Source organism: Anabrus simplex, chromosome 14 (genome assembly GCF_040414725.1).
Source record: "Anabrus simplex isolate iqAnaSimp1 chromosome 14, ASM4041472v1, whole genome shotgun sequence".
NCBI lineage: Eukaryota > Metazoa > Arthropoda > Insecta > Orthoptera > Tettigoniidae > Anabrus > Anabrus simplex.
The window spans coordinates 5,144,096-5,170,698 of NC_090278.1; the positions used below are offsets into that span (position 1 = coordinate 5,144,096).

Here is a 26,603-nt window from a genome sequence, read left to right on the forward strand (position 1 = left end):
GCATTCCTTTTGAAACCTTGCTAATCCCAGCACTCGCAGTATACTGGTATTGCTGGCTGAATTTCAAAATGTCATCATACAACCCTGTTGGGTATTATTTCAAATGATCCAAAAAATAATTGAATTACAGATTTATTAACACTGGACTCTACAGAAAAGTCAGGTTATCACACAAGAAGTTTGAATAGTTCACAGTTTTTAATTAAAGAGGTTTGAAATGACCAAGTTCGACTGTAGTAGATTTTTGTAGTGGTAGTAGTGCAGTTAGTAGCAGCTAGTGCTTCAGTAGTAGTAGTAGTAGTAGTAGTAGTAGCAGCAGCAGCAGCAGCATGGTGGTAGTAGTAGCTTGTAATGAAGAGATGTTCACTGCAGTTGATGCATCACGAAAATTTTTTTTTTTTTTTTTTTTTGCTATGGGCTTTACGTCGCACCGACAGATAGGTCTTATGGCGACGATGGGATAGGAAAGGCCTAGGAGTTGGAAGGAAGCGGCCGTGGCCTTAATTAAGGTACAGCCCCAGCATTTGCCTGGTGTGAAAATGGGAAACCACGGAAAACCATTTTCAGGGCTGCCGATAGTGGGATTCGAACCTACTATCTCCCGGATGCAAGCTTCACAGCCGCGCGCCTCTACGCGCACGGCCAACTCGCCCGGTACATCACGAAAAGAAGATACTCTTTTATGGAAATGGTCAGTACACTGGCCTTTGTTTCAGAGGATCCCAAGTTCAGTTCCCAGCCAGGCTGAGGATTTTTATTTGTATGGCTTGGCCGTGCGGTTAGGGGTGCATAGCTGTGAGCTTGCATCCGGGAGATTGTGAGTGAGACTGTGTCGGTGCGACGTAAAGACAATTATAGAAAATATAATTTATTAGTATGGCTTTCAGTACAGTCAATGTCCAGCTCTATGTCGAAACAGTTAGTGTGCTGGTCTTTGGTCTAGGAGGTCCTGGGTATGATTCCCGGCCGGTTTGGGGATTTTAACCCTTATTTGTTAATTCCTGTTGTTTGAGGGGTTAGTTTGTATGCCGTCTTCATCATTAGTAGGGCTCCGTCCTTTTAATGTGATGTATACAGCGTCAACTCAAAAGACCTACACCATGCTTCTTCAGAGGCCATGCGCCATTATTACAGTCAATGCATAAATTACCATTTTAAATTCAATTTTTTGAGATAATCACCAGGGGTGTTGCATGAAGAAAGTATAATAAATTGCCTGGGGTGTTGCCAAAAGAAAGTCTTTTGGGTCTCTTGTGTAGGCATGCAGGAGTGATTTGGACGACAGTGTTTCTAGCAGTTCCACATTCACACTGTGGATCAGGAATATATATATATATATATATTTTCACTTGTGCAGAAAGTCCTAACAAACTCCACGCTTTGTCCGTGCACAGTTAAATGTTGACCTAACCCCTCGCGATAGATCAAATATAGAATAACGTTACATGTTACAAGGCATACCATAAAGCTGTAGAGTTGAGAATGTTTGCATCTCACGTGAACATTGTTTTTTTAGGTCAAATAATATCCTGAGCCTGTTGAAGTGGTGTATTCCTTAAACATAGTCTGCCAGGTCATATCCCTGTGAGATTTATTAATTATTTTATGATATTCTCAAACTATTGCATCTGTAAAGGTGTGGTGGTGGTGGAGGAATGGGAAGCCCCTAAACTAGGGGCTCTTGACAGTTCCGGTGATCAAACGCATGGAGTGGTTCAGTTGAGAGTCATGTTCCTCACTTAAGAACTGTTTAACTGCGTTTGGTTAGTTTCTTTGGTTCGCATTAATCTTAATACACTTCTCTTCACCTACAAACAACACATTAGCAACCACCACAGAAATCTACAATACTGAATACCTCCCTCCACATAGAATTGGTATTAGGAAGAGCATCCAAGTGTAAAACTGAGCCAGAACCACACCAAGTGTCAATCTCAATAAAAGGAGAAAAGGCCGAAAGGAAAAAGACGAGGATTCATGAAAGCTAGGAAGGTGCGTGCATATTGACAGATGTATTTGTCTAGAAGGATTTACGTACTCAAAAGACAAGAAGACAAGTATCGAGGCACTTACTTGAAACAATCCTCTAAGACACGGTGCACACATCCGTTGTTTTAATGTACTCTACCGTTGCGTATCTGCGTCAGCATCGCAGAACTCAGTACTCACCATGACTTGAAATAGTGCCAAGTACACATTTTTTACTTCTTTAACATTCTGAACTCGATTATCCTTAGCGTATGCTTCCTACTCCTCTCCTAATTAATTTCCGCACTATCAACAGCTTGTACAGTATTCGGGAGATAGTGGGTTCGAACCCCACTGTCGGCAGCCCTGAAGATGGTTTTCCGTGGTTTCCCATTTTCACACCAGTTAAATGCTGGGGCTGTACCTTAATTAAGGCCACGGCTGCTTTCTTCCCACTCCCAGCCCTTTCCTGTCCCATCGTCACCATAAGACATATCTGTGTCGGTGCGACGTAAAGCCAATAGAAAAAAAAAACCAGCTTGTAGGAAGTGAACACTGCAATCTGCACTCATCAATAAAAATAATTTGAAAAAAGACGTCAGGTATTGAAGGCTTATCCCTACCTGATGCTTTATATCCACAAATTGTTTCGTTTAATAAGAACGCAGGTTCGCCAGCTATCCATTCGTGCCATATATTTGAAGGAGCATCAGCACTTCCAGTTTCATTGTCTCTATCACTCTGTCCATTTTCAATTTCACTATTAATCATCAAAGTTGATTATTAACGTCACTATCACTGTTCACCAACTGTTCTGAAATATCCACTTCCGGGAGCGAAGATGAAGCAGAAGCCATGTTTGCATTCAATCTATATCATCGGTAAACTGTCATAAACAATCAGGAATAACAGAGGTTACGAAGTTATTACAATTCCCACACACTATAATTAATAGGGAGAAGTGCTTTCTTAGAGACTGCTAGGTAGCTCTGCAACACTGGAACACAGCACAGTTATCATACGAGCGCTAGAAGGACAGGCTATTGTCATGTCAAGTGGGACTGAAAATCCGAGCGTAGGTCTGATATTTTAATGTCGAGCCCCACTCGACATAGTCGACATAGGAGTGCAAAAGGTTAAGTTTATATTTTCAAGCAAAAGAAGCAGTATTAGAAATACTGTACAGTAATATCCATTTACTGATTGGAGGCTTTGAAAAGGTAGATTTCATGCATTGCGTGTGGATTTACAATAAAATCTACTTATGAACTGCTAGCAAATGTACCCATGCTTTGCTACAATATTCTACATTGTATACGGATATCGAAGTAAATTAATGTGCATAGAGTGAATAAGATTTCTTTAAATTGCATGTCTCTTAGCATTATCCGAGAAACAGCATGGAGAGGCTCCCATATGTTGTTTCCAATGTAAAGTGCGAGTTGCAGAGTTGTGATGATAATGGCAGGCTCACTTGCCTACTGCCATTCACAATCAAGTTGAGAAGTTTCATTATATTGGTAGGTCCCTTTGCCTACTGCCGGTCACAATCTATTTGGGGAGTTTTCGTTACAATGGCCCCTTTCCTACTTCCAGACATATTACACTTTAGGAGTTTTCTTTATAATGGCAGGAGCTTTCGCTACTGCCATTCAAAAATTGAGTTGTGCTGATATCATTACAGTAAAACCTCGTTAATTCGAAGTTGTTGGGACTCAAAAATCGGACTTCGAATTACGTGATTTCGAATTAACCGCCAATTCGCAATTCAGAAGTACCAACCCTTGTCGCGTTACAAAATATTCTAAGGCACGTTACTGCATGCAGTTAACCTTGATTCACAGTTTATACCTTTCAAATGCCATGAAAAAAGAACTATTTCCAAAATGTATCCAGGAAGGTACATTTACAGTATTCAAATAATGCACTGGGATATCTCACTGGTAAACATAACCTCACGCAACAAAAGAAAGAAAAAAAAAAAGCACGATTCTAAGACGAGGAGAAATCTATGCTGGCTTCCATGTGCAAGTGCTTTATTAATTGGATTACTATACTGTATGCACTTTAGATGCCTTGTATTTACAAAGTACCTGATGCGCTTAAAATCAAACTTTCCTATGACTCTATCCTTGTACGATTTCCCGCCATGGCACTTCTCTCGTACTCAGAAATGTAAACACTTGCCGCGTCACAAAGTATTCTAAGACCCATTAATACATGCAATCACCTCGATTCACAGTTTAAACCTTTGAAATGCCATGGAAAAAACTATTTCCAAAATGTATCCAACAAGGTGCATTTACAATGTTCAAATAATGCACTTGGATAAATCACTGACAAACATAACCTCACGCAAAGAAAGAAAAAAAAAATCGCATAATTCAAAGACGAGGATAAATTATGCTGGTTTCCCCTGTGCAAATGCATTATTTTTTGGATTTTTGTACTGTAATTTAGAGTTGAAATTACTCTGTAACATAGTATTGTTTTAAAATGTAAAGGCAGATTCGAATTAAAAGTCTGAATTTCGGTAATGGGGCCGACATTGTACTTCGAATTACGGATTATCCGTATTTCGAATTAAACAATTGAAATAACATGCAAAACTGTATCTCATGTTTCCGGGAACGAGAGCTTCTTCGAATTAGGCGGGATTTTGAATTAACCGATTTCGAATTATCGAGGTTCTACTGTATAATGACAGGCCCCCTTTCCTAATGCCAGTCAGCTTACTGCCAGTCACACTGAGCTGGTGAGTTTCAATTATAATAGCAGGCCACTTTGCCTAATGCCAGTCACATTTTAGATGGATAAATTTGTTTATAATGGCAGACACCCTTGCTTACTGCCAAACACAATTGGGTAGAGGAGTTCTGAACAAAATGGCATGAGCCCTTGCCTTTTGCCAGTTAAATGGTGAAGGGAGTTGTTCATTAAAATGATAGGCCCTTCTTACTAATGCCAGTTACACAGGCGTTGTAGAAGGACCCCAGTCCTTCTAACAGTCTTAAGTCGATGTGGGAAGTACTGATTAGAATAGCTAACGCCCTCTTGCTGACAGTCACTATCGATTTGTAAAGTATTAATTATGAGGGTTGGAACTTAAATAGTAGCAACACTGCTGTGGAGACACTATGCAACGGAATCTAATATTGTCGCTGATAGCACACGTTGGTTACATACCTACCTTACCTCAGAGCAAATGGACTCACCCTTCCCACATCACCTGCATATGCACAAGCGAGAGAAACACAGTCACATGTGAGCTAGCGGTCTAACGTAAAGTTGTCACTATGTTTTCCAAACAGGAACAATGGAGTTGAATCAAGATTGAATGTGCGAGAGGTCGTACAGCACGACAGTGTCATCAAGGTCTTCAAGAGGCTTGCAGGGAATCTGCATTGCCTTACAGAACAGTGGCACATTGGGTAAAAGCCTCAACGATGGTTGGCAAACAGTGGTGGACATTCATCGGGCAGGTCATCCTACGAGTGAAGAAGTGTGTGCTCTTGCCGCATTACTGGACAGTGATCGAAACCAGATGATTCGTGAACATTCGTTTCAGAACTGTTGCAGAGATTCTACAGGCAGTAGACCGCTCCATTCGCACCATCAACAGAACAGGCTCTGCTAAAGGTATACTGCGACTTCCACATCACTGGCAACGGTTTATACACAACGCTGGTAACCGAATGTGGCTCACATATGGCTACTGGGTGGGCCAATGTTCGTACCGAATTTGCTGATTCTATCTTTCCTATAAGTGTGTCAAACTATGAATTGTGCGTATAAAAAGTGTAAAATTTATGTACAATCGAGAAATACAGCCAAATCTAATGTATAAGGGATCGTGATACGACAAAAATTCATAGGACCAGTGTTGTAGATCTCGTCATGCTGAGTTCGATTGCACCATCCATTTTGTGATATGACTTACGATTTAGCCACGAAATACCTTGAAACGAAAGTCTGCACCATCATTAAAATTGCCTCCATATTTCTATATTTTTCAGGGGTACGAAGTGAAAACTTTAAACATCTTGGTAGTTTTCTGTCAGTTATAGGCTAAAACCTATAACTTTGTCAAATTTCATTCTAACTCGGTTGGCAGATTGTGTCACCATCTTGATTTGGTAGGGTGGGGATGGGGGTAAAAATTAGGACTTACAGGAAACTGAAGCTAAAAATTATGCAGTTGGTCATTATTACACCAGAAACAGATAACTGTACGAAACTTTTGCCAAAATAGTCAGTGTACAGACACAGGGTTATTAAGATTTTATTTTCCAAATCCCAGTCTACCAGACGTTGAAATATCTTGAGGCAAATGGTAGACAATTCTTTCTACAGTGGCATGGCATGATGGGGGCATTGGGGTCAGGAGCGAACTTGCTGTTCTTCTTCATCCCAGTAGGATTCAGTAGGATTAAGATGTAAGTTCAAGGCTGGCCAGTCCATTTCCCCATTCCCAGAACCCTATTGTCTACAAACTACTCAGGAACTTTATGGCAGGGAGCATTGTTATGCTGAAACATGCAGTGATCTTCTCCTAACTAGTATTTCATGACTGATATAATTGCAGCTGATACGGGTAGCAGTAGTATTATAGGTAGTGAGAGTAGTAGCTAATACGAATAGTAGTAGTAGTAGTAGTAGTAGTAGTAGTAATGTTGGTAGTGATACTAGTGGCTAATACGAGTAGCAGTATTATTTGTAGTGACAGTAGTAGCTAATACGAGTGGCAGTAGTAATGTTAGTAGTGATCGTAGTAGGTAATACGAGTAGTAGTAATAGTAATATTGGTAGTGATTGTAGCAGCTAATAGGAGTAGCGGTAGTAATGTTCGTAATGATACTAGCGGGTAATACTAGTAGCATTAGTAATGTTGGTAGTGATGGTAGTAGGTAATACGAGTAACAGTAGTAGTGTTGGTAGTGACAGTAGCAGCTAATACGAGTAGTGGTAGTAATGTTGGTAGTGCAAGTAGCAGCTAATCTGAGTAGTGGTAGTAATGTTGGTAGTGATAGGAGTGGCTAATACGAATAGCAGTGTTATTTGTAGTGACAGTAGTAGCTATAACAAGTAGTGTTAGTAATGTTGGTAGTGATAGTAGCAGCTAATACGAGTAGCAGTAGTAGTATCGGTAGTGATATTATTAACTAATACTTACTACTAGTAGTAGTAGCATTGATAGTGATATCATTGACTAATTCAAGTAGTAGTAGTAATGATATTGTTAACTAATTCAAGTGGTGGTAGTATTGGTAGTGATATGAGTAGCAGTAGTAGTATTGGTAGTGATATTATTAACGAATACAAGTAGTAACAGTAGTAATGTTGGTAGTGGTATTAACTAATTCAAGTAGTAGAAGTGATGGTGGTGGTACCGGGCGAGTTGGCTGTGCGGTTAGGAGCGCGCAGCTGTGAGCTCGCGTCCGGGAGATAGTGGGTTCAAACCCCACTGTCGGCAGCTCTGAAGATGGTTTTCCGTGGTTTCCCATTTTCACACCAGGCAAATGCTGGGGCTGTACCTTAATTAAGGCCATGGCCGCTTCCTTCCCATTCCTAGGCCTTTCCTCTCCAATTGTCGCCATAAGACCTTTCTGTGTCGGTGCGACGTAAAGCAAATAACACCAAGTAGTGGTGGTGGTATTTGTAGTGTGATATTATTAACTAATGCAAGTAGTAGTAGTAATTTTATTAACTAATACAAGCAGCAGTACAGTGGACGCCGCTTATTATGATCAGTCTGGGTCGCAGATAATTTGGTAACATTAGCCAAAAAAAATGATAGTTAGCCTACTGTATTTATTCATGACCTACATGCACTACAATGAAACAGATACTGGTACACAGCCCTGCAATACAGTTAACTGTTCTCAGCTACGTAAAATAGTCTCTATTTGTTGTTTGGTTCTGGTTGTCTCTCAAGAGTCCATTAATGAATCTTCCATATTCATAATGTTTTCGGAAGTCCACTGATCTGTGCTGAACACCTCGTTGCAAGATATCTAGCACCTGTTGCATTTCAGCATTTGTTGGTGTTCGGGAAGTTTTGGCAACGTCCTCATCATCAGCATTGCTAACTTCTACTCTATGTTCTTCACCTCTCGTATCTAATTCTACATAAGTAACTGCCTCACATGTGTCGTCTTCTGTCTGTTTCGCATCAGTAATGATGCCCTCATCAGTGTTCATCCATTCCTGAAATTCATCTTCCCTTAAGCCTGTTGGACGAACGCCATTCTCCTCTGCCTTTGGTAACTCTTAAAAATCCCCTATGCTGGAAGCAGTTCGTTATTGTATGTGCTGAGACATTATCTGATGACATGGCTGGAAGATGCAGGGCATGGAGAAGGCTGGTTGTTTTGGTAAGGGCATTGGCAGTAGTTTTATGCAAGTCATTTATGTTTTCTAAGATTCTTGAGTGCATTTCATGGCATTAATACGCTTTCATGGATTGCCGTTAAGAAAACCACATTGATATTCTTGAGCTCACAATTCACAATGTGTGCTGCACAGTTGTCAGCTGGCAAAACTATTTTCCAGTCCAGCCTATTATCCCACTTCAGTAGCCATTCTTTGAAAATCAGGGCAGTCATCTATGCATTAGAGTTGGAATGATAGTACATTGGAAACTTACTGATGCCTTTAAAGCAACGTGGGTTCTTATTTTTTCCAATCACTAAGAGTCTTTTCTTTTCATCAGACATACTCGCACAACATAAAACTGTTATTCGTTGCTTGGAGGTTTTACAACGTTTAGCATTTTCATTCTTGAACAAGTGTGTTCAGGCAAAGCGCGATAATACAGTGCAATCTCATCAGCATTATACACACACTCAGGAGGAAATTCAGGAGCAATTTTAGGTTGCTCCTCTTCTATCCACCTCTCAGCAGTGACAGATCAACGTCCTTCTGCTCACCATGCGTTCGTTTGTACACAGTCAGTCAGTCAGTCAGTCAGTCAGTCAGTCAGTCCTGATCTGCATTTAGGGCAGTCACCCAGGTAGTAGATTCCCTATCTGTTGTTTTCCTAGCCTTTTCTTAAATGATTGCAAAGATATTGGAAATTCATTGAACATCTCCCTTGGTAAGTTATTCCAATCCCTAACTCCCCTTCCTATAAACGAATATTTGCCCCAGTTTGTTCTCTTGAATTCCAACTTTATCTTCATATTGTGATCTTTCCTGCTTTTAAAGACACCGCTCAAACTTATTAATCTGCTGATGTCATTCCACACTATCTCCCCACTGACAGCTCGGAACATACCACTTACAAGTTACAACTCTCATATTTGTTCTGTATTGAAGTTGACCATATTACAAGAATATTCAGTATTTTATCGTTTCTTCCAACGGTGAAACTATCCTTCCATTGTCACAAAAAAATTTCCAATGTTTTTGCTAGTTCTTTGGCCTTTTGCCCCATCAGAAGACCATCAACACGAGCATCTTTCTCACGAACATTTGAGAACGAAAGGTTTAGAGCTGATTCAACTTGACAGTCTTTTCCACCACGATTTCGCTTACAGTTGAAGTTTTTGTTTTATTTTGTTGCCTTAGGAATATTGTCTCGATTTTTCAATAGCTTGTACAGAAGATATTGCAAAATTCATAACCAAACAACAGCATTGTTTTGACTTATTGTAGGCGGTTTGTCATAACATTCTACAATTGAAAGTTTCTCTTTAATGGTTAAGTCTTTACATTTGCTTTTCACACTACACTGCACTACAACGCTAAGAACTTCACAGTGTGAAAGCTTTAGTAGGACTCGAGTGAGTAGCCCTTGGCTAAACTACCGTTAGAGAAGAAACAAAAGAGAAAGTGTATTTGGGGGGGGGTAGCACCTGCGCTGACATGTTTTCTACCGTACACGTGCTGCAAAAGATGAGACCTGAAAGTGGCCTTGAAGACAGGCGTGGTGTAAAAATTGATTTTTAAAGGTTGGGAGAGGTATGTTTTGCATTTTCACTCTGCTCACATACCTTGAAAACAAATGTGATAACACAAGCCAAATTCACGATCACAATAAACGGAAGATTTTCATGTTTCAGTATTTGTCCGCATGGGGACTTAATAAAAGTAACACAAACCAAATTCACGATCACAATAAACGGAAAATATTCTTGTTTCAGTATTTGTCCGCATGGGGACTTGATAAAAGTGATTGTATAATACGGTTGATAACATTATCCGTGATAACAATAAATGGTGTCCACTGTAGTAATATTGGTAGTGATGAGTAGCAGTAGTAATATTGGTAGTGATCTTAGCAGCTAATGTGAGTAGAGCACTAGTATTGATAGTGATATGAGTAGTAGTATTGGTAGTGATGTGAGTAGCAGTAGTGATATTAGTGGCTAATACGAGTAGAGCTGTGGTATTGTTAGTGATATTATTAACTATTACAAATAACAGTAGTAGTATTGGCAGTGATATGAGTAGTTGTAGTGATATTAGCGCCTAGTACGAGTAGCAGTAGTAGTATTGGTAGCTAATACGAGTAGCAGTAGTAGTGTTAGCAGTGATAACAGTAGGTAACATGAGTAGCAGTAGTAGTGTTGGTAGTGATAGTAGCAACTAATATGAGTCACAGTGGTAGTGTTGGTAGTGATATTAGCAGCTAGTACAAGTAGCAGTAGTAGTGTTGGTAATGATAGCAGCAGCTAATATGAGTAGCAGTAGTAGTGTTGGTAGTGATAGTAGCAGCTAATACGAGTAGCAGTAGTAGTGTTGTAGTGATAGTAGCAACTAATATGAGTCACAGTGGTAGTGATATTAGCAGCTAGTACAAGTAGCAGTAGTAGTGTTGGTAATGATAGTAGCAGCTAATACGAGTAGCAGTAGTAGTGTTGGTAGTGATATTAGCTGCTAACACAAGTAGCAGGAGTAGTGTTGGTAGTGATCATAGCAGCTAATATGATTAGCGGGAGTAGTGTTGGTAGTGATATTAGCCGCTAACAGTAGCAGCTAATATGTGTAGCGGGAGTAGTGTTGGTAGTGATATTAGCCGCTAAGAGTAGCAGCTAATATGTGTAGCGGAAGTAGTGTTGGTAGTGATATTAGCCGGTAACACAAGTAGCGGAAGTAGTGTTGGTAGTGATAGTAGCAGCTAATATGAGTAGCGGTAGTAGTCTTGGTAATGATAGTAGCAACTAATATGAGTAGCAGTAGTAGTGTTTGTAGTGATAGTAGCAACGAATATGAGTAGCAGTAGTAGTGATGGTGGTAATATTAGCCGCTAACACAAGTAGCAGTAGTAGTGTTGGTAGTGATATTAGCCGCTAACACAAGTAGCAGTAGTAGTGTTGATAGTGATATTAGCTGCTAACACAAGTAGCAGGAGTAGTGTTGGTAGTGATAGTAGCAGCTAATATGAGTAGCAGTATTAGTGTTGGTAGTGATAGTAGTAGCTAATATGAGTAGCAGTATTAGTGTTGGTAGTGATATTAGCAGCTAATACAAGTAGCAGTAGTAGTGTTGATAGTGATATTAGCTGCTAACACAAGTAGCAGTATTAGTGTTGGTAGTGATAGTAGTAGCTAATATGAGTAGCAGTATTAGTGTTGGTAGTGATATTAGCCGCTAACACAAGTAGCAGTAGTAGTGTTGATAGTGATACTAGCTGCTAACACAAGTAGCAGTATTAGTGTTGGTAGTGATAGTAGCAGCTAATATGAGTAGCGGTAGTAGTCTTGGTAGTGATAGTAGCAACTAATATGAGTCGCAGTAGTAGTGTTGGTAGTGATATTAGCAGCTAATACAAGTAGCAGTAGTAGTGTTGGTAGTGATAGTAGCAACTAATATGAGTAGCAGTAGTAGTGTTTGTAGTGATAGTAGCAACGCATATGAGTAGCAGTAGTAGTGATGGTGGTAATATTAGCCGCTAACACAAGTAGCGGGAGTAGTGTTGGTAGTGATAGTAGCAGCTAATACAAGTAGCAGTAGAAGTATTGGTAGTGATAGTAGTACCTAATATGAGCAGCAGAAGTATTGGTAGTGTTATTAGTGGCTAACACGAGTAGCGGTAGTAGTGTTGGTAGTGATAGTAGCAGCTAATGTGAGTAGCGGTAGTAGTGTTGGTAGTGAGAGTAGCAGCTAATATGAGTAGCGGTAGTAGTTTTGGTAGTGATAGAAGCAGCTAATATGAGTAGCAGTTGTAGTGTAGTATTAGCCACTAACACAAGTAGCGGTAGTAGTGTTGGTGGTGATAGTAGCAGCTAATATGAGTAGCAGTAGTAGTGTTGGTGGTGATAGTAGCAGCTAATATGAGTAGCGGTAGTAGTTTTGGTAGTGATAGTAGCAGCTAATACAAGTAGCAGTAGAAGTATTGGTAGTGATGGTAGTAGCTAATATGAGCAGCAGTAGTATTAGTAGTGTTATTAGTGGCTAACACGAGTAGCGGTAGTAGTGTTGGTAGTGATAGTAGCAGCTAATATGAGTAGCGGTAGTAGTGTTGGTAGTGAGAGTAGCAGCTAATATGAGTAGCGGTAGTAGTGTTGGTGGTGATAGTAGCAGCTAATATGAGTAGCAGTAGTAGTGTTGGTGGTGATAGTAGCAGCTAATATGAGTAGCGGTAGTAGTTTTGGTAGTGATAGTAGCAGCTAATATGAGTAGCGGTAGTAGTGTTGGTAGTGATAGTAGCAGCTAATACGAGTAGCTGTAGTAGTGTTGGTAGTGATAGTAGCAGCTAATATGAGTAGCAGTATTAGTATTGGTAGTGATAGTAGTAGCTAATACGAGCAGCAGTAGTATTAGTAGTGTTATTAGTGGCTAATACGAGTTGTGGTAGTAGTGTTGGTACTGATAGTGGGCGAATTGGCCGTGCACGTAGAGGTGCGCGGCTGTGAGCTTGCATCCGGGAGATAGTAGGTTCGAATCCCACTATTGGCAGCCCTGAAGATGATTTTCCGTGGTATCCCATTTTCACACCAGGCAAATGCTGGGCTGTACCTTAATTAAGGCCATGGCCGCTTCCTTCCAACTCCTTGGCCTTTCCAATCCCATCGTCGCCATAAGACCTGTGTCGGTGCGACGTAAAGCCCCTAGCAAAAAAAAAGGTACTGATAGTAACAGCTAATACGAGTAGCAGTAGTAGTGATGGTAGTGATAGTAGCAGCTAATACAAGTAGCAGTAGAAGTGTTGGTAGTGATAGTAGTAGCTAATATGAGCAGTAGTAGTGATGGTAGTGATAGTAGCAGCTAATACAAGTAGCAGTAGAAGTGTTGGTAGTGATAGTAGTAGCTAATATGAGCAGTAGTAGTATTAGTAGTGTTATTAGCTGCTAATACGAGTAGCAGTAGTAGTGTTGGTAGTGATAGTAGCAGCTAATATGAGTAGCAGTAGTAGTGTTGGTGGTGATATTAGCCGCTAACACAAGTAGCGGTAGTAGTGTTGGTAGTGATAGTAGCAGCTAATACAAGTAGCAGTAGTAGTGTTGGTAGTGATAGTAGCAGCTAATATGAGTAGCAGTAGTAGTGTTGGTGGTGATATTAGCTGCTAACACAAGTAGCGGTAGTAGTGTTGGCAGTGATAGTAGCAGCTAATAAGAGTAGCAGTAGTAGTGTTGGTGGTGATATTAGCTGCTACAACAAGTAGCGGTAGTAGTGTTGGCAGTGATAGTAGCAGCTAATATGAGTAGCAGTAGTAGTGTTGGTGGTGATATTAGCCGCTAACACAAGTAGCGGTAGTAGTGTTGGTGGCGATATTAGCCGCTAACACAAGTAGCGGTAGTAGTGTTGGTAGTGATAGTAGCAGCTAATATGAGTAGCAGTATTAGTGTTGGTAGTGATAGTAGTAGCTAATATGAGTAGCAGTAGTATTAGTAGTGTTATTAGCAGCTAATACGAGTAGTGGTAGTAGTGTTGGTACTGTTAGTAGCAGTTAATATGAGTAGCAGTGGTAGTGTTGGTGGTGATGGTAGCAGCTAATATGAGTAGCAGTATTAGTGTTGCTGGTGATATAAGCCGTTAACACAAGTAGCAGTTGTAGTGTTGGTAGTGATGGTAGCAGCTACTACAAGTAGCAGTAGTAGTGTTGGTAGTGATATTAGCCGCTAACACAAGTAGCGGTAGTAGTGTTGCTAGTGATACAGAATATGAAACTTATAAATAATAATAAATAATAAAGCAGCTAATATGAGTAGTAGTGGTATTAGTAGTGTTAATAGCCGCTAACACAAGTAGCAGTAGTAGTGTTGGTAGTGATAGTAGTAACTAATATGAGTAGTGGTAGTAGTAGTAGTGATGTTGGTAGTGATATAGAGGCAGCTAATATGAGTAGTAGTGTTAATAGGCGCTAATACAAATAGCAGTAGTAGTGTTGGTAGTGATAGTAGCAACTAATGAGTCACAGTAGTAGTGTTGGTAGTGATATTAGCAGCTAATACAAGTAGCAGGAGTAGTGTTGGTAGTGGTAGTAGCAGCTAATATCCGTAGTACTGGTATTAGTAGTGTTAATAGCTGCTCATACAAGTAGCAGTAGTAGTGTTGGTAGTGATAGTAGTAGCTAATATGAGTAGTAGTAGTAGTGGTTGTAATGTTGGTAGTGATAGTAGCAGTTAATATGAGTAGCAGTAGTAGTGTTGGTAGTGATAGTAGCAGCTAATATGAGTAGCAGGAGTAGTGTTGGTAGTGGTAGTAGCAGCTGATATGAGTAGTAGTGGTATTAATAGTGTTAATAGCTGCTCATACGAGTAGCGGTAGTAGTGTTGGTAGTGATGGTAGTAACTAATATGAGTAGTAGTATTGGTAGTGATAGTAGTAGCTAATATGAGTAGCAGTGGTTGTGTTGGCAGTGGTAGTAGTAGCTAATATGAGTAGCAGTAGTAGTGTTGGTAGTGGTAGTAGCAGCTAATATGAGTAGCAGGAGTAGTGTTGGTAGTGGTAGTAGCAGCTGATATGAGTAGTAGTGGTATTAGTAGTGTTAATAGCTGCTCATACGAGCAGCGGTAGTAGTGTTGGTAGTGATGGTAGTAACTAATATGAGTAGTAGTAGTAGTGTTGGTAGTGGTAGTAGCAGCTAATATGAGTAGCAGGAGTAGTGATAGTAGCAGCTAATATGAGTAGTGGTGGTATTAGTAGTGTTAATAGCTGCTCATACAAGTAGCAGTAGTAGTGTTGGTAGTGATAGTAGTAGCTAATATGAGTAGCAGTAGTGTTGGTAGTGGTAGTAGTAGCTAATATGAGTAGCAGTAGTAGTGTTGGTAGTGGTAGTAGCAGCTAATATGAGTAGCAGGAGTAGTGATAGTAGCAGCTAATATGAGTAGTAGTGGTATTAGTAGTGTTAATAGCTGCTCATACAAGTAGCAGTAGTAGTGTTGGTAGTGATAGTAGTAGCTAATATGAGTAGCAGTAGTAGTAGTGGTTGTAATGTTGGTAGTGATAGTAGCAGTTAATATGAGTAGCGGTAGTAGTGTTGGTAGTGATAGTAGCAGCTGATATGAGTAGTAGTTTTATTAGTAGTGTTAATAGCTGCTCATACGAGTAGTGGTAGTAGTGTTGGTAGTGATGGTAGTAACTAATATGAGTAGTAGTATTGGTAGTGATAGTAGTAGCTAATATGAGTAGCAGTAGTGTTGGTAGTGATAGTAGTAGCTAATATGAGTAGTAGTAGTGGTGGTTGTAATGTTGGTAGTGATAGTAGCAGTCAATATGAGTAGCGGTAGTAGTGTTGGTAGTGATAGAACGAGCTAATATGAGTAGTAGTAGTAGTAGTAGTAGTAGTAGTAGTAGTAGTAGTAGTAGTGGTTGTAATGTTGGTAGTGATAGTAGCAGTTAATATGAGTAGCGGTAGTAGTGTTGGTAGTGATAGTAGCAGCTAATATGAGTAGTAGTATTAGTGTTGGTAGTGATAGAAGCAAATGCTGGGGCTGTACCTTAATGAAGGCCACGGCCGCTTCCTTCCACTTTCTAGGCCTTTCCTCTCCCATCGTCGCCATAAGACCTACCTGTGTCGGTGCGACGTAAAGAAAAAAAAAAGTGATAGAAGCAGCTCTTATGAGTAGTAGTGGTATTAGTAGTGTTAATAGCTGCTCATACAAGTAGCGGTAGTAGTGTTGGTAGTGATAGTAGTAGCTAATATGAGTAGCAGTATAGTGTTGGTAGTGATAGTAGTAGCTAATATGAGTGGCAGTAGTATTAGTAGTGTTATTAGCGGCTAATACGAGTAGCAATAGTAGTGTTGGTAGTGTTAGTAGCAGCTAATATGAGTAGCAGCAGTAATATTAGTAGTTATTAGCGGCTAATACGAGTAGCAGTAGTAGTGTTGGTAGTATTAGTAGCAGCTGATATGAGTAGCAGCAGTAATATTAGTAGTTATTAGCAGCTAATACGAGTAGCGGTAGTAGTGTTGGTAGTATTAGTAGCAGCTGATATGAGTAGCAGCAGTAATATTAGTAGTGTTATTAGCAGCTAATACGAGTAGCAATAGTAGTGTTGGTAGTGTTAGTAGCAGCTAATATGAGTAGCAGCAGTAATATTGGTAGTTATTAGCGGCTAATGTGAGTAGCAGTAGTAGTGTTAGTGGTATTATTAGCTAATACAAGTAGCAGTAGTAATATTTCCATTGAACAGTAGCAGAATGCTGTTTAATTTCTTTTCTGATCTATTCTGTTTCATTTTTGGACCAAAACTGCCAAATCTTGTAATAATGCTTTTGATTCCTGTTTTCCTCCCTTTTTTCCTTTTGCTATTCTGTACGGCAGTAGGTTATTTCCTTTTGCTTCCTAATCTCTTTACTTTAATGCTTTGCTGTAAAGCAGTCTTCGCTTTATCATCCTCCTCCAGCTGTTTCTTACCTCTGCCGTTACTGCTCGTAACACTGCGTAATTCTTCTGCTTCTCTAATGCAAGCCTCTCTGAATTCCTTTGAGTCTTCAGTACTACTCTCAATTCTATACCTTTTATAAACTTCAAGCTTTCCAGAGTTCCAAAAATTTGTTTAAAACATGGTGAAATATTGTTAAATTATCTTACGACTAATCGGCTGTGGAGCTTTGATGGTTTCTTTACTTGAGTCCTCATTTCTGTAAGTACATATTTCAGTATGCTTCTGAACGGTGTCGAATGGCCTAAAAGAAACTGTATTTCATATTTCTGTTGTTCTGTTTCAGGTTGAATTCGGAGTATGATCAAGCGATGAACAATTTGGCTAACATCTTGAAGGACGAAGGGAAGTTAGAAGAAGCCGAACGTTATTTGCGGAAAGCTGTGCAGCTTAGGTGAGCAAATCACACATCGTCTGCTTTCTAATAAAATGAATTAACCGTTGATCCACCAATCAACACCTTTTTCTTTTTTCCAATGTTGGTCGACTGTGGACCACGTAAAACTTGAAGGTGTCCAACTTGTCTTTTTGTTGGACCACGTAAAACTTGAAGGTGCCCAGCTTGTCTTTTTGTTATGCCTGCTGTACTGCATCAAATTTTGCTTTCAAATCAATACTTCACAGAAAGATTGTCAAATCTTGTTGCTGATGTTCAACATTGCTGAAGGTTTGACAAGATTTGAAAAGATTTGGCAAGATTTGGTAGCAGTTTGTTTTAACATAGAGGAAAGGCAAGCAGCAGTTGTGGTTCTTGGACCAGTAGAGAAACATCCAGTAAACCATAATTTACCTTGGGTAAATATTAATGTGGTTACCTTCAACGTAATTTTTATATGGCGTATTTACTGCCGTAACATCCTTTGCAGGGGTTATGTTATATCGCATTTTTTCACATTAATTGAATAATAATAATAGCAAAGAAATGGAATTTCATATCTTATTACATTAAATAATAATAATAATAATAATAATAATAATAATAATAATAATAATAATAATAATAATAATAATAATAATAATAATAATAATAATTGTCTTCTGGTGTCCCCAAATCGTCTCTTATTTCTGTGATCCACCTGCAGCCTGTTGTGATATTTTTTGAATTGAGATGATACTGTACCACTTGTTTCAGAAGTCGCAAATCCTACTTTCTCATTATGTGCCCACGGAATCCCAGTCTCTTCTCACGCATAGTATCAGTAATTGGTTCCAACTCTTTTTACACGACTGTTGGGTACTATCTGACACTGTCCGTCTTTCTGGTACTTTTTGTTGATGCAGGTTCTTCCAGTTCTTCTTTCGATCTTCTGGAGTTCATTACAGGTTATTATCCTCATGATTTTTCCGTATTGAAGTTTATTATACAAGAATAGCAAGGTAGTTTTATTGGTCCACCTATTCAATACTATCCACTGTTATGTGATTGCATTTATAAACAGCTATAGTGGTTTACGATACATGTTTCGCCCTTTGTAGAAGGCATCTTCAGCCTTTTGTCAATCTTAAAATGTTACACTTAATATTAAATGAAAATATGAAACAAGAAACTGGATAATTAACATTGTAAAGCTAAAATAGTATTCAAAGTCATTAGAATATGGACAACATTAAATTAAAACTGTGATAACATAATAGATGAACAACTCTGACGCATAAGGCTCCACTCGCCTCCTCTTCCCCCCACGTTCCCCAACCCCTCCCCTTACATGTTTCCCACTGCCTCTGCTACATAGATATAATGCTAGAAGTAGGACCAACAGACAAGCTAACACTGCTGTAACGGGAGGACATGTGTAACATCTAGTTTTATATAAGTACCAGTTCTAGTTAAACCAAATAGGGGATCTTTTAGCTCTTCCAGGGGTTTAAAGATTCTTTCCTTTTAGTTTCATTCTAGAGAAATGATGTTCCATTCAAATATCAAGTATTCTCTACAAAGGACCTTGCATCCAATGTAACTATATTGTCATCTACAGTTTTTCCTTTATGATACTCTCAGCAGTTATTCCAGCTAATGTCTTGTTTTATAACTGTCTCTAATGACAAATTTTGCATACTAACCCGTCATATTATTTACGATGCACCAACTACGTATTTCACAATTCACTCAAAATTTATATTCTTGTACAAATGCAACCATTTTTTCAGTTTGAACACGCAAACTTTAACTTTGGGCAAGATCTTCTGTGACTATATTGGAATTACATATTCGAGAATGTGCAAGTTCCACACGTTCTAGAAAGATGAAGATCTAGTTTTAGTTTCAGATGCATGGTTTTAGACTGACGTTGAGATAGTTGTTAATCTATTATGTTATCACAGTTTTAATTTATTGTTGTCCATATTTTAAATTACTTTGTATACTATTTTAGCTTTACAATGTTAATTATCCACTTTATCATACAGTGGAACCTCGATTCTCCGTTTTTTGAGGGACCAGGGGAAAAAAAATGTACAATACGGGAAAACGGAAGATCCGGGAATGAATGAACCATCAACAATTTGGCTAAACATCACCAAAATTAAATATGTATACTTATAATCTCAAACGCCCCTAAACCAAACCAAACTACAGCCCCAATGGACCTTCCGCCTACCAAGCGACCGCCCTCGGTCCGAAGGCCTGCAGATTACGAGGTGACGCATGGTCAGTGTGACGAATCCTCTCGGCCGTTATTCCTGGCTCTCTAGACCGGGGTCGCCATATCACCATTAAATAGCTCCTCAATTAAAGATAATTGTGGAATGACTGAACCTGGAACCAGCCCTCATATCCAGGTAAAAATGCCTGACCTGGCCAGTAATCAAACCTGTGCCCTCTGGGTGAGAGGCAGGCAATTTAGACTGTGGGGCTGGCTTCAAACGTTAATTACCGGTACGCGACTTAAAAATGGAACTTTACACTCAATTTAGCGGGGAAACTTCGTCAGTTTCCACTGAAAACTTCGTCATATTCCTTTGAAAACTTCTTTCAATTCAGCAACTTTGATCAGCCAAACTCTTCGAAAAATCTAATACCCGTAACGCCAAGTCAAATAACAATTGACCACAAGTAGTTTTTCCAGTCTCTATTCTAATAAAATAAAGCACATTCGGTACAAAAGCGTCTAACATGATGGCAAAATCCTTTTTTTTTTTTTTTTTTTTAAATCTTCCATTTTAATTGGGTCACTGGTATGCTGTTCCTATTCAGTTGATGGAAATCTTGTACCCAGTAAATTAGGCCTACATCGACTTTGAAAGGTTATGTTGAACTCGAGAATATGGTTTCGAAAGTATAAATCCTCAAGTTCTCAAATGCATTATATTTAGTTCTGCCCGTCAGTAATCGCAATCAAATTGGAAAGAGAAAAAATATCATTCACACTTCTGAAATTACGATTATTTGCAACCTTGAGCTCACCTGGAAAGCACGCTCGCTGTACAAGTTGGTAGGAGTGCGAAATGATACAAAGTTTTTAAATGTAATGTGCGCAAATAAAACGACTGTAGCTTTTATAACATTTTAACACAAAAACATGAAATTCCCAGTCTTATATGAGGACGAAAACTGTAATAAGCAATCCCAAAACCTCCCATGGCTTTATGTATGTAAGGTGCAACATCTGTTTGGTCTCAATAACATAATCGTATCAAGAAGTTAGTAAAATAACCACCTAATCGATACTTTATTATTGCCTCAGGCAAAATTGAATATAAATTAGCACTTACAGGACAGGTTTCGACCACTTAGTGGTCCTCTTTAGCTGTATAAAGAAATAATTTAGAAGAAAAAACATTAGGACAATAAGCACAAATAATAAAAGTTCTTTGGAGACTCCTTTGTTAAAAAATGTAGGTCATCAGAACAGGACATCTTGCCTCTCGTTCTTGTTTGGAAAAGATGTTTATTCTGTGCTGTCTAGAGGGTTTGTCTTTGAGCGCGACCTGGTGAAGTAACGATATGACACAGTCTGACAGTTCATGCAAAGCTCTGGAGAGAAGGGAAATAAGAGTTTTGTCGTCATCTAAAATATCATATGATGGAGGAGGGAGATTGGGCTGTGCTTCTGCGATGTCGTGTTTGATTATATCTCTTGTCTGTCTTTTCTGTTTTAAGTCTACCCATTCCAAGTATTTACTAATGTACTCGTGTAAGATGTTTTTTTTGTTCCTTGTTTTCGTTAAGATTCTCTTCACCGTTTTCTTATTTATCAAGAACGATGTCGATGTTTTCAAGGTTGTTCATTAGATTTCCTTTATTAATCATACAGATAATTTGAAGGTCCTGTCTGATATTGGTGAATTTGTGGTCGGACTCTTTCATATGGGATCCCATGGCAGAGAATCTTTTGTATTTTTCAGCATTGACATGTTCTTGATATCTAATTAAGAAGTTTCTTCCAGATTGTTCCACGTAAGTTTTTTTACATTGAGTACAAGTTAGCTTATAAATACTAGATTCCTGGAATTTGTCATCTTTAACTTTGTTAGCTTTATTCGTCATCTGGTATTTATAAGCTAACTTGTACTCAATGTAAAAAAACTTATGTGGGACAGTCTGGAAGGAACTTCTTAATTAGATATCAAGAACATGTCAATGCTGAAAAATACAAAAGATTCTCTGCCATGGGATCCCATATGAAAGAGTCCAACCACAAATTCACCAATATCAGACAGGACCTTCAAATTATCTGTATGATAAATAAAGGAAATCTGATGAACAACTTTGAAAACATCCACATCGTTCTTGATAAATTAGAAAACAGTGAAGAGAATCTTAACGAAAACAAGGAACAAAAAAAAATCTTATACGAGGACATTAGTAAATACTTGGAATGGGTAGACTTAAAACAGACAAGACGGACAAGAGATATAATCAAACACGACATCGCAGAAGCACAGCCCAATCTCCCTCCTCCCTCATATGATATTTTAGATGACGACAAAACTCTACTTCCCTTCTCTCCAGAGCTTTGCATGAACTGTCAGACTGTGTCACATCATTACTTCGCCAGGTCGTGCTCAAAGACAAATCCTCTAGACAGCGCAGAATAAACATCTTTTCCAAACAAGAACGAGAGGCAAGATGACCTATTCTGATGACCTCCATTTTTATCAAAGGAGTCTCCAAAGAACGTTTATTTGTGCTTATTGTCAATGTTTTTCTTTTCAGTTCTTTATTTATACAGCTGAAGAGGACCACTAAGTGGTCGAAACATGTCCTGTAAGTTTTAATTTTATTCAGTTTTGCCTGAGGCATTAATAAAGTATCGATTAGGTGGATATTTATACTTACTTCTTGATTAAACATCGATACGGTCATGAAATGGACAACTTGTAATTCAAATAGAGCTGTCGAAATGCGCTCTGTCTTCTTACAATTATCGTGGACACTCTCTGCTTCATGATTTCCGAGGATTCTCTAAACAATACTACCCGAATGCGATGCTAAGATGATCCCTTATGCAAGTTCACCGCCGATCGCTTTACCAGTACAGTACTTCTTCAAATTACCGCAATGATGGGATGTCAACACCAAGACCCGTGAGTATGCCATAGCCGTCCTTTCGTAAGATACAGTCTCTTGAAAAACGCATGATCGAGGATTTAGCGTTGATGGGACTGAAATTTCTGGACGGTTGATCCGGGAAATAATTTCTTCGAGGAGCGGATAATGCGGGATTTTTACAATGTGATTTAATTAGGATGCTCGCGGAACCACGTAATTTGAACGAATAATACAGGAAAACGTAGTTTCCGGAAACGTATAATCGAGGTTCTGCTGTAATTATTTGGGGATATTAGGTCGTGTAATATTAAATACCAGCTGATGCGTTTCGATCCTGCGACCAGCATTGTCTTCAGAGCAACAACAAAGCAAAATGGCAACTGTCACTCCATAGTGGTCATGAAAGTCTACGTATTAAGATCCACTTTCTTGTTTCATATTATTATTTAACCTCTTAACTGGGTATTATAGATATGCTTGGTTTAACCTGCTGTGTGTATTTTTTCAGGAGATTGTTGTTACACAGTAGGATATTCAGAAAAGCTAGTAATATCACTAATATCTTTCATCTATGATACAAAAAGTAAAATAAAGGCGTTTTAATTAATTAATTTTAATGTTAGAGAAATGTTCAACCATTTTTACATTAACTGCAAGGTTATTTACCTGTTTGGAATTTCCGAGTTTGGCCCATATTTTATAGCCAAAAGTTGAAACAAATGAAAGCAAGGGGTATTTATAAATATCATATCATGCATGTGACATTCTGAACCATTTTTCGTTAACTGCAAGGTCATTTACCCAATTGAAATTTGAGTGTTTTGTTCATATTAAAATTAAAACGAATAAAAGAAAGGAATATTTATGAATTACACATCATGCTAGTGACATTGTGAAAGATTTTACATTAACTTCACGGTCATTTACTTCATTTACCTCACTAGGACTGCAGTGATTTGTCTCAGATAGTTTTCGAAAAGGAAGGGGTTGCGATACTTTCCTGTTTTGAGAAGTACATACTGTTTTCTGGCTTATGAACTATCCCCTGCAGCATTAGAAGTCCAATTAGAGTTTTTATATCAGTTGGATTTGTATCCACCCCATCCCTCGCTCGTCACCATGGTTTTAAATTCGGATGGGCTTCTAAAAACCGTTTAGCATACACATTGGTCTGTTTGGCAATAAGTTGAAACATATCATGACCTTTGAACCTTTCAAAATATTCCAACACATTGGATTCATCGTTGAAGTCCACATTTACACCACTAGCACCAGAAAATACGAATTTCTGACGTGAAACACTACGCGGCGGGAAAGGTTGAAATATGTCTAGTACAGTTAAATTGAAATAATAAATGTGGTAGTTCAACCTATTCAATAAAAGTAAATAAGAGATGTAGAGAATACATTCTTATTTAATTAAAAGTGGAAATGGTACCGGTTTCGACCCCAGTCTGGGTCATCTTCAGCCAATTATAACTCGAAAAACAATGCATAAGTAAGAAAGAAGTTAACGGTTAAGTCCACACAATATCAGTTAAAGAGGCGATATAAAAATGACGGGGGTAGGCACTGTAAAATTCAGACAAAGTGGAATGTAAGTCACTTAAAAGAAGTAATGCGTAATCTTCCGAGCATCAGCACGGCACACGCAATGTTTGGCACTGTCTCACAATGTTCACGAAAAGCAGAGAACAGTTACATGAGCCAGACTGCATACACCGTCAGGCACAAAGTCACAACACAATCCAAATATGAAGAAGCCGAAGACGAGCAGCTCAACCGAAGTAACTTGCAAGCTCCAGAAGATCAGCGCGGTGTTTACAACATCAAGTGCTGTAGTTTCATACGCTGACGGAGATTGAAGGATAGATTAATGATCAAGTATTTGCTTAGTTCACGAAAATGTACCTATCTATATATATAAAATAACTTGTCCTGACTGACTGACTGACTGACTGACTGATTCATCATCGCCGAGCCAAAACTACTGGACATAAAGAAATGAAATTTTGGGGATATATTCCTATTAAGATGTAGGTGCTCGCTAAGAGAGGATTTTTGGATATTCCGTCGCTAAGGGGGTGAAAAGGGGATTGAAATTTTAAAAAGTGTGTATCTGTATCTCAAAACTTTAAAAGTTTACAGATGTAAAAATTGGTATTTAGAATCTCCTTTTAAAATAAGGATACACGTATTTTTTTGTTTTCTGAAAACACCAATAGGAGGGGTGAAAAGGGTGAAAATGGGGGAAAATGGGTTGAATGCCTTCAATCAGGATACCGGTACTTATATCTCAGAAACTGAAGATATTACAGACATGAAAATTGGTAATTTTGATCTCTTTTAAAAATAAAGAAACACGTATTTTTTTGTTTTTGGAAAATCCAATGAATGGGAGGGTGAAAAGGGGGTGAATTTTTAAAATGAGTGAATCTATATCTCCAAACTTTTAAAGTTTGCAGATGTAAAAACTGGTATTTAGTATCTTCATTAAAAATAAAGAAACACGTATTTTTTTGTTTTCGGAAAATCGCAAGAGGAGGAGTGAAAAGGGGTGGAAAAAGGGGTGAATGCCTTTAATGAGGCTACTTATATCTCAGAAACTGAAGATAGTACACACCTGAAAATCGGTGTTTGGGATCTCCTTTAAAAATAAAGGAACACGTATTTTTTTGTTTGTGGAAAATCCAATTAAGGGAAGGGGGGGGGGGGAAAGGGGGTAATATTTTAAAATGAGTGTATCTATATCTCAAAACTTTTGAAGGTTATAGATGTGAAAATTAGTATTTAGAATCTCCTTTAAAAATAAAGAAACACGTATTTTTTGTTTTCGGAAAATCCCAATAGGAAGGGTGTAAAAGGGTGAATAATGGGTTGAATGCCTTTAACGAGGCTACTTATATTTCAGAACCTGAAGATATTACAGACCTGAAAATCGGTATTTGGGATCTACTTTAAAAGTAAAGAAACGCGTATTTTTTCCTTTTTGGAAAATCCAAATATTGGGGGGTGAAAAGGGGGGTGAATTTTTTAAAATGAGCGTGTCTACATCTTAAAACTTTAAAATTTACAGATGTAAAAATTGGTAGTTAGAATATCCTCTAAAAATAAAGGAACACGTATTTTTTTGTTTCCTGTAAATCCCAATAGGAGGGGTGTAAAAAATGGGTTGCATGCCTTTAATGAGGATACATATATGTCCGAAACGAAAGATATTACAGAACTGAAAATTTGTATATGGGATCTCCTTTAAAAATAAAGAAACACGTATTTTTTAGTTTTTGGAAAATCCAATTAATGGCGGTTAAACAGGAGTGACAAATTGGGGTGAATTTTTTGAAAGACTATATCTACAGAATATCTCGGAAACGTAAAATGTTACAGACGTAAAAAGTGGGTGTTTGGAATCTCCTGTAAATGTAAAGAAACATAGGTGATTTGTTTTTGGAAACTCCACTTAAGGGGAACTAAAAAGGGGTGAAATTTTAAAATGAGAATTTTTACAGTATATCTAAAAAAACTTAACATGTTACAGAAGTGAGAAATGGTATTTTTATCTCTATTAAACATAAAGAAACGTGTATTTTTAGTTTTCGGAAATATCACTTGGGTGGAGGTGGGGGGGTAAAAGTGACTGAAAATGGTGTTGAAGTCTTTTAATTAGGCTACTGATATATCAAAAATGAAGATGTTACAGACGTGAAATTTGATATTTTCAATCTGCTCTAAAAGTAAAGAAACACGTATTCTCTTAAAATCATATGAAGCCGGGGGCGGGGGGTGAAAGAATTGAAAAATTAATTGGCTTAATTGTATGAGAATACATACATCTAATAAAAACTAAAGTTGTTACAGACGTGAAAATTCACATTTGGATCTCCTTTAAAAACAAAGGAAAACGGGGTTTTGGGCGGGAAACCATCTTGGAGGGCGGGAGTGTAAAGGAGTTGAATTCCTTTCATGAGGACACATGAATCAAAAACTGAAGAAGTTAGAGTCGTGATAATTGGTATTTAGAAGATCCTTTACTATCAAAGAAACAAGTATTTTTTGCGGGAAAGTTCACTTAGGGTGGGGGTGAGTAGTGTGAAATGAAGTGAAAAAAGTAAATTACTTTTATGGGGATACTTATATCTCAAAACTGAAGGTAATAGACATGAACATTCGTGTTTGGAATCTCCCTTAAACATAAAGAAACAAGGCTTCTTTTAAATATTTTTTTTTGGGGGGGGGGGGGGGGTGTTGGCGGTAAAAAAACTTAACGGTGGTGGGGTGTAGAAGGAGGTGAGACCAATTGATTTTACTG

At 38.4% G+C, this 26,603-nt stretch overlaps 1 protein-coding gene across 2 annotated transcripts in view; it reads left to right on the forward strand.

The window, feature by feature from the left end:
- Positions 1–26,603, forward strand: part of LOC136885710 (protein O-mannosyl-transferase TMTC4) — a 140,049-nt gene that overhangs the window by 75,986 nt on the left and 37,460 nt on the right. For both annotated transcript variants that reach the window (XM_067158427.2, XM_067158428.2), the window contains one exon: positions 17,090–17,197. In XM_067158427.2, coding sequence (XP_067014528.2) covers positions 17,090–17,197 — 108 coding nt within the window. The remainder of the gene's footprint in view (positions 1–17,089; positions 17,198–26,603) is intronic.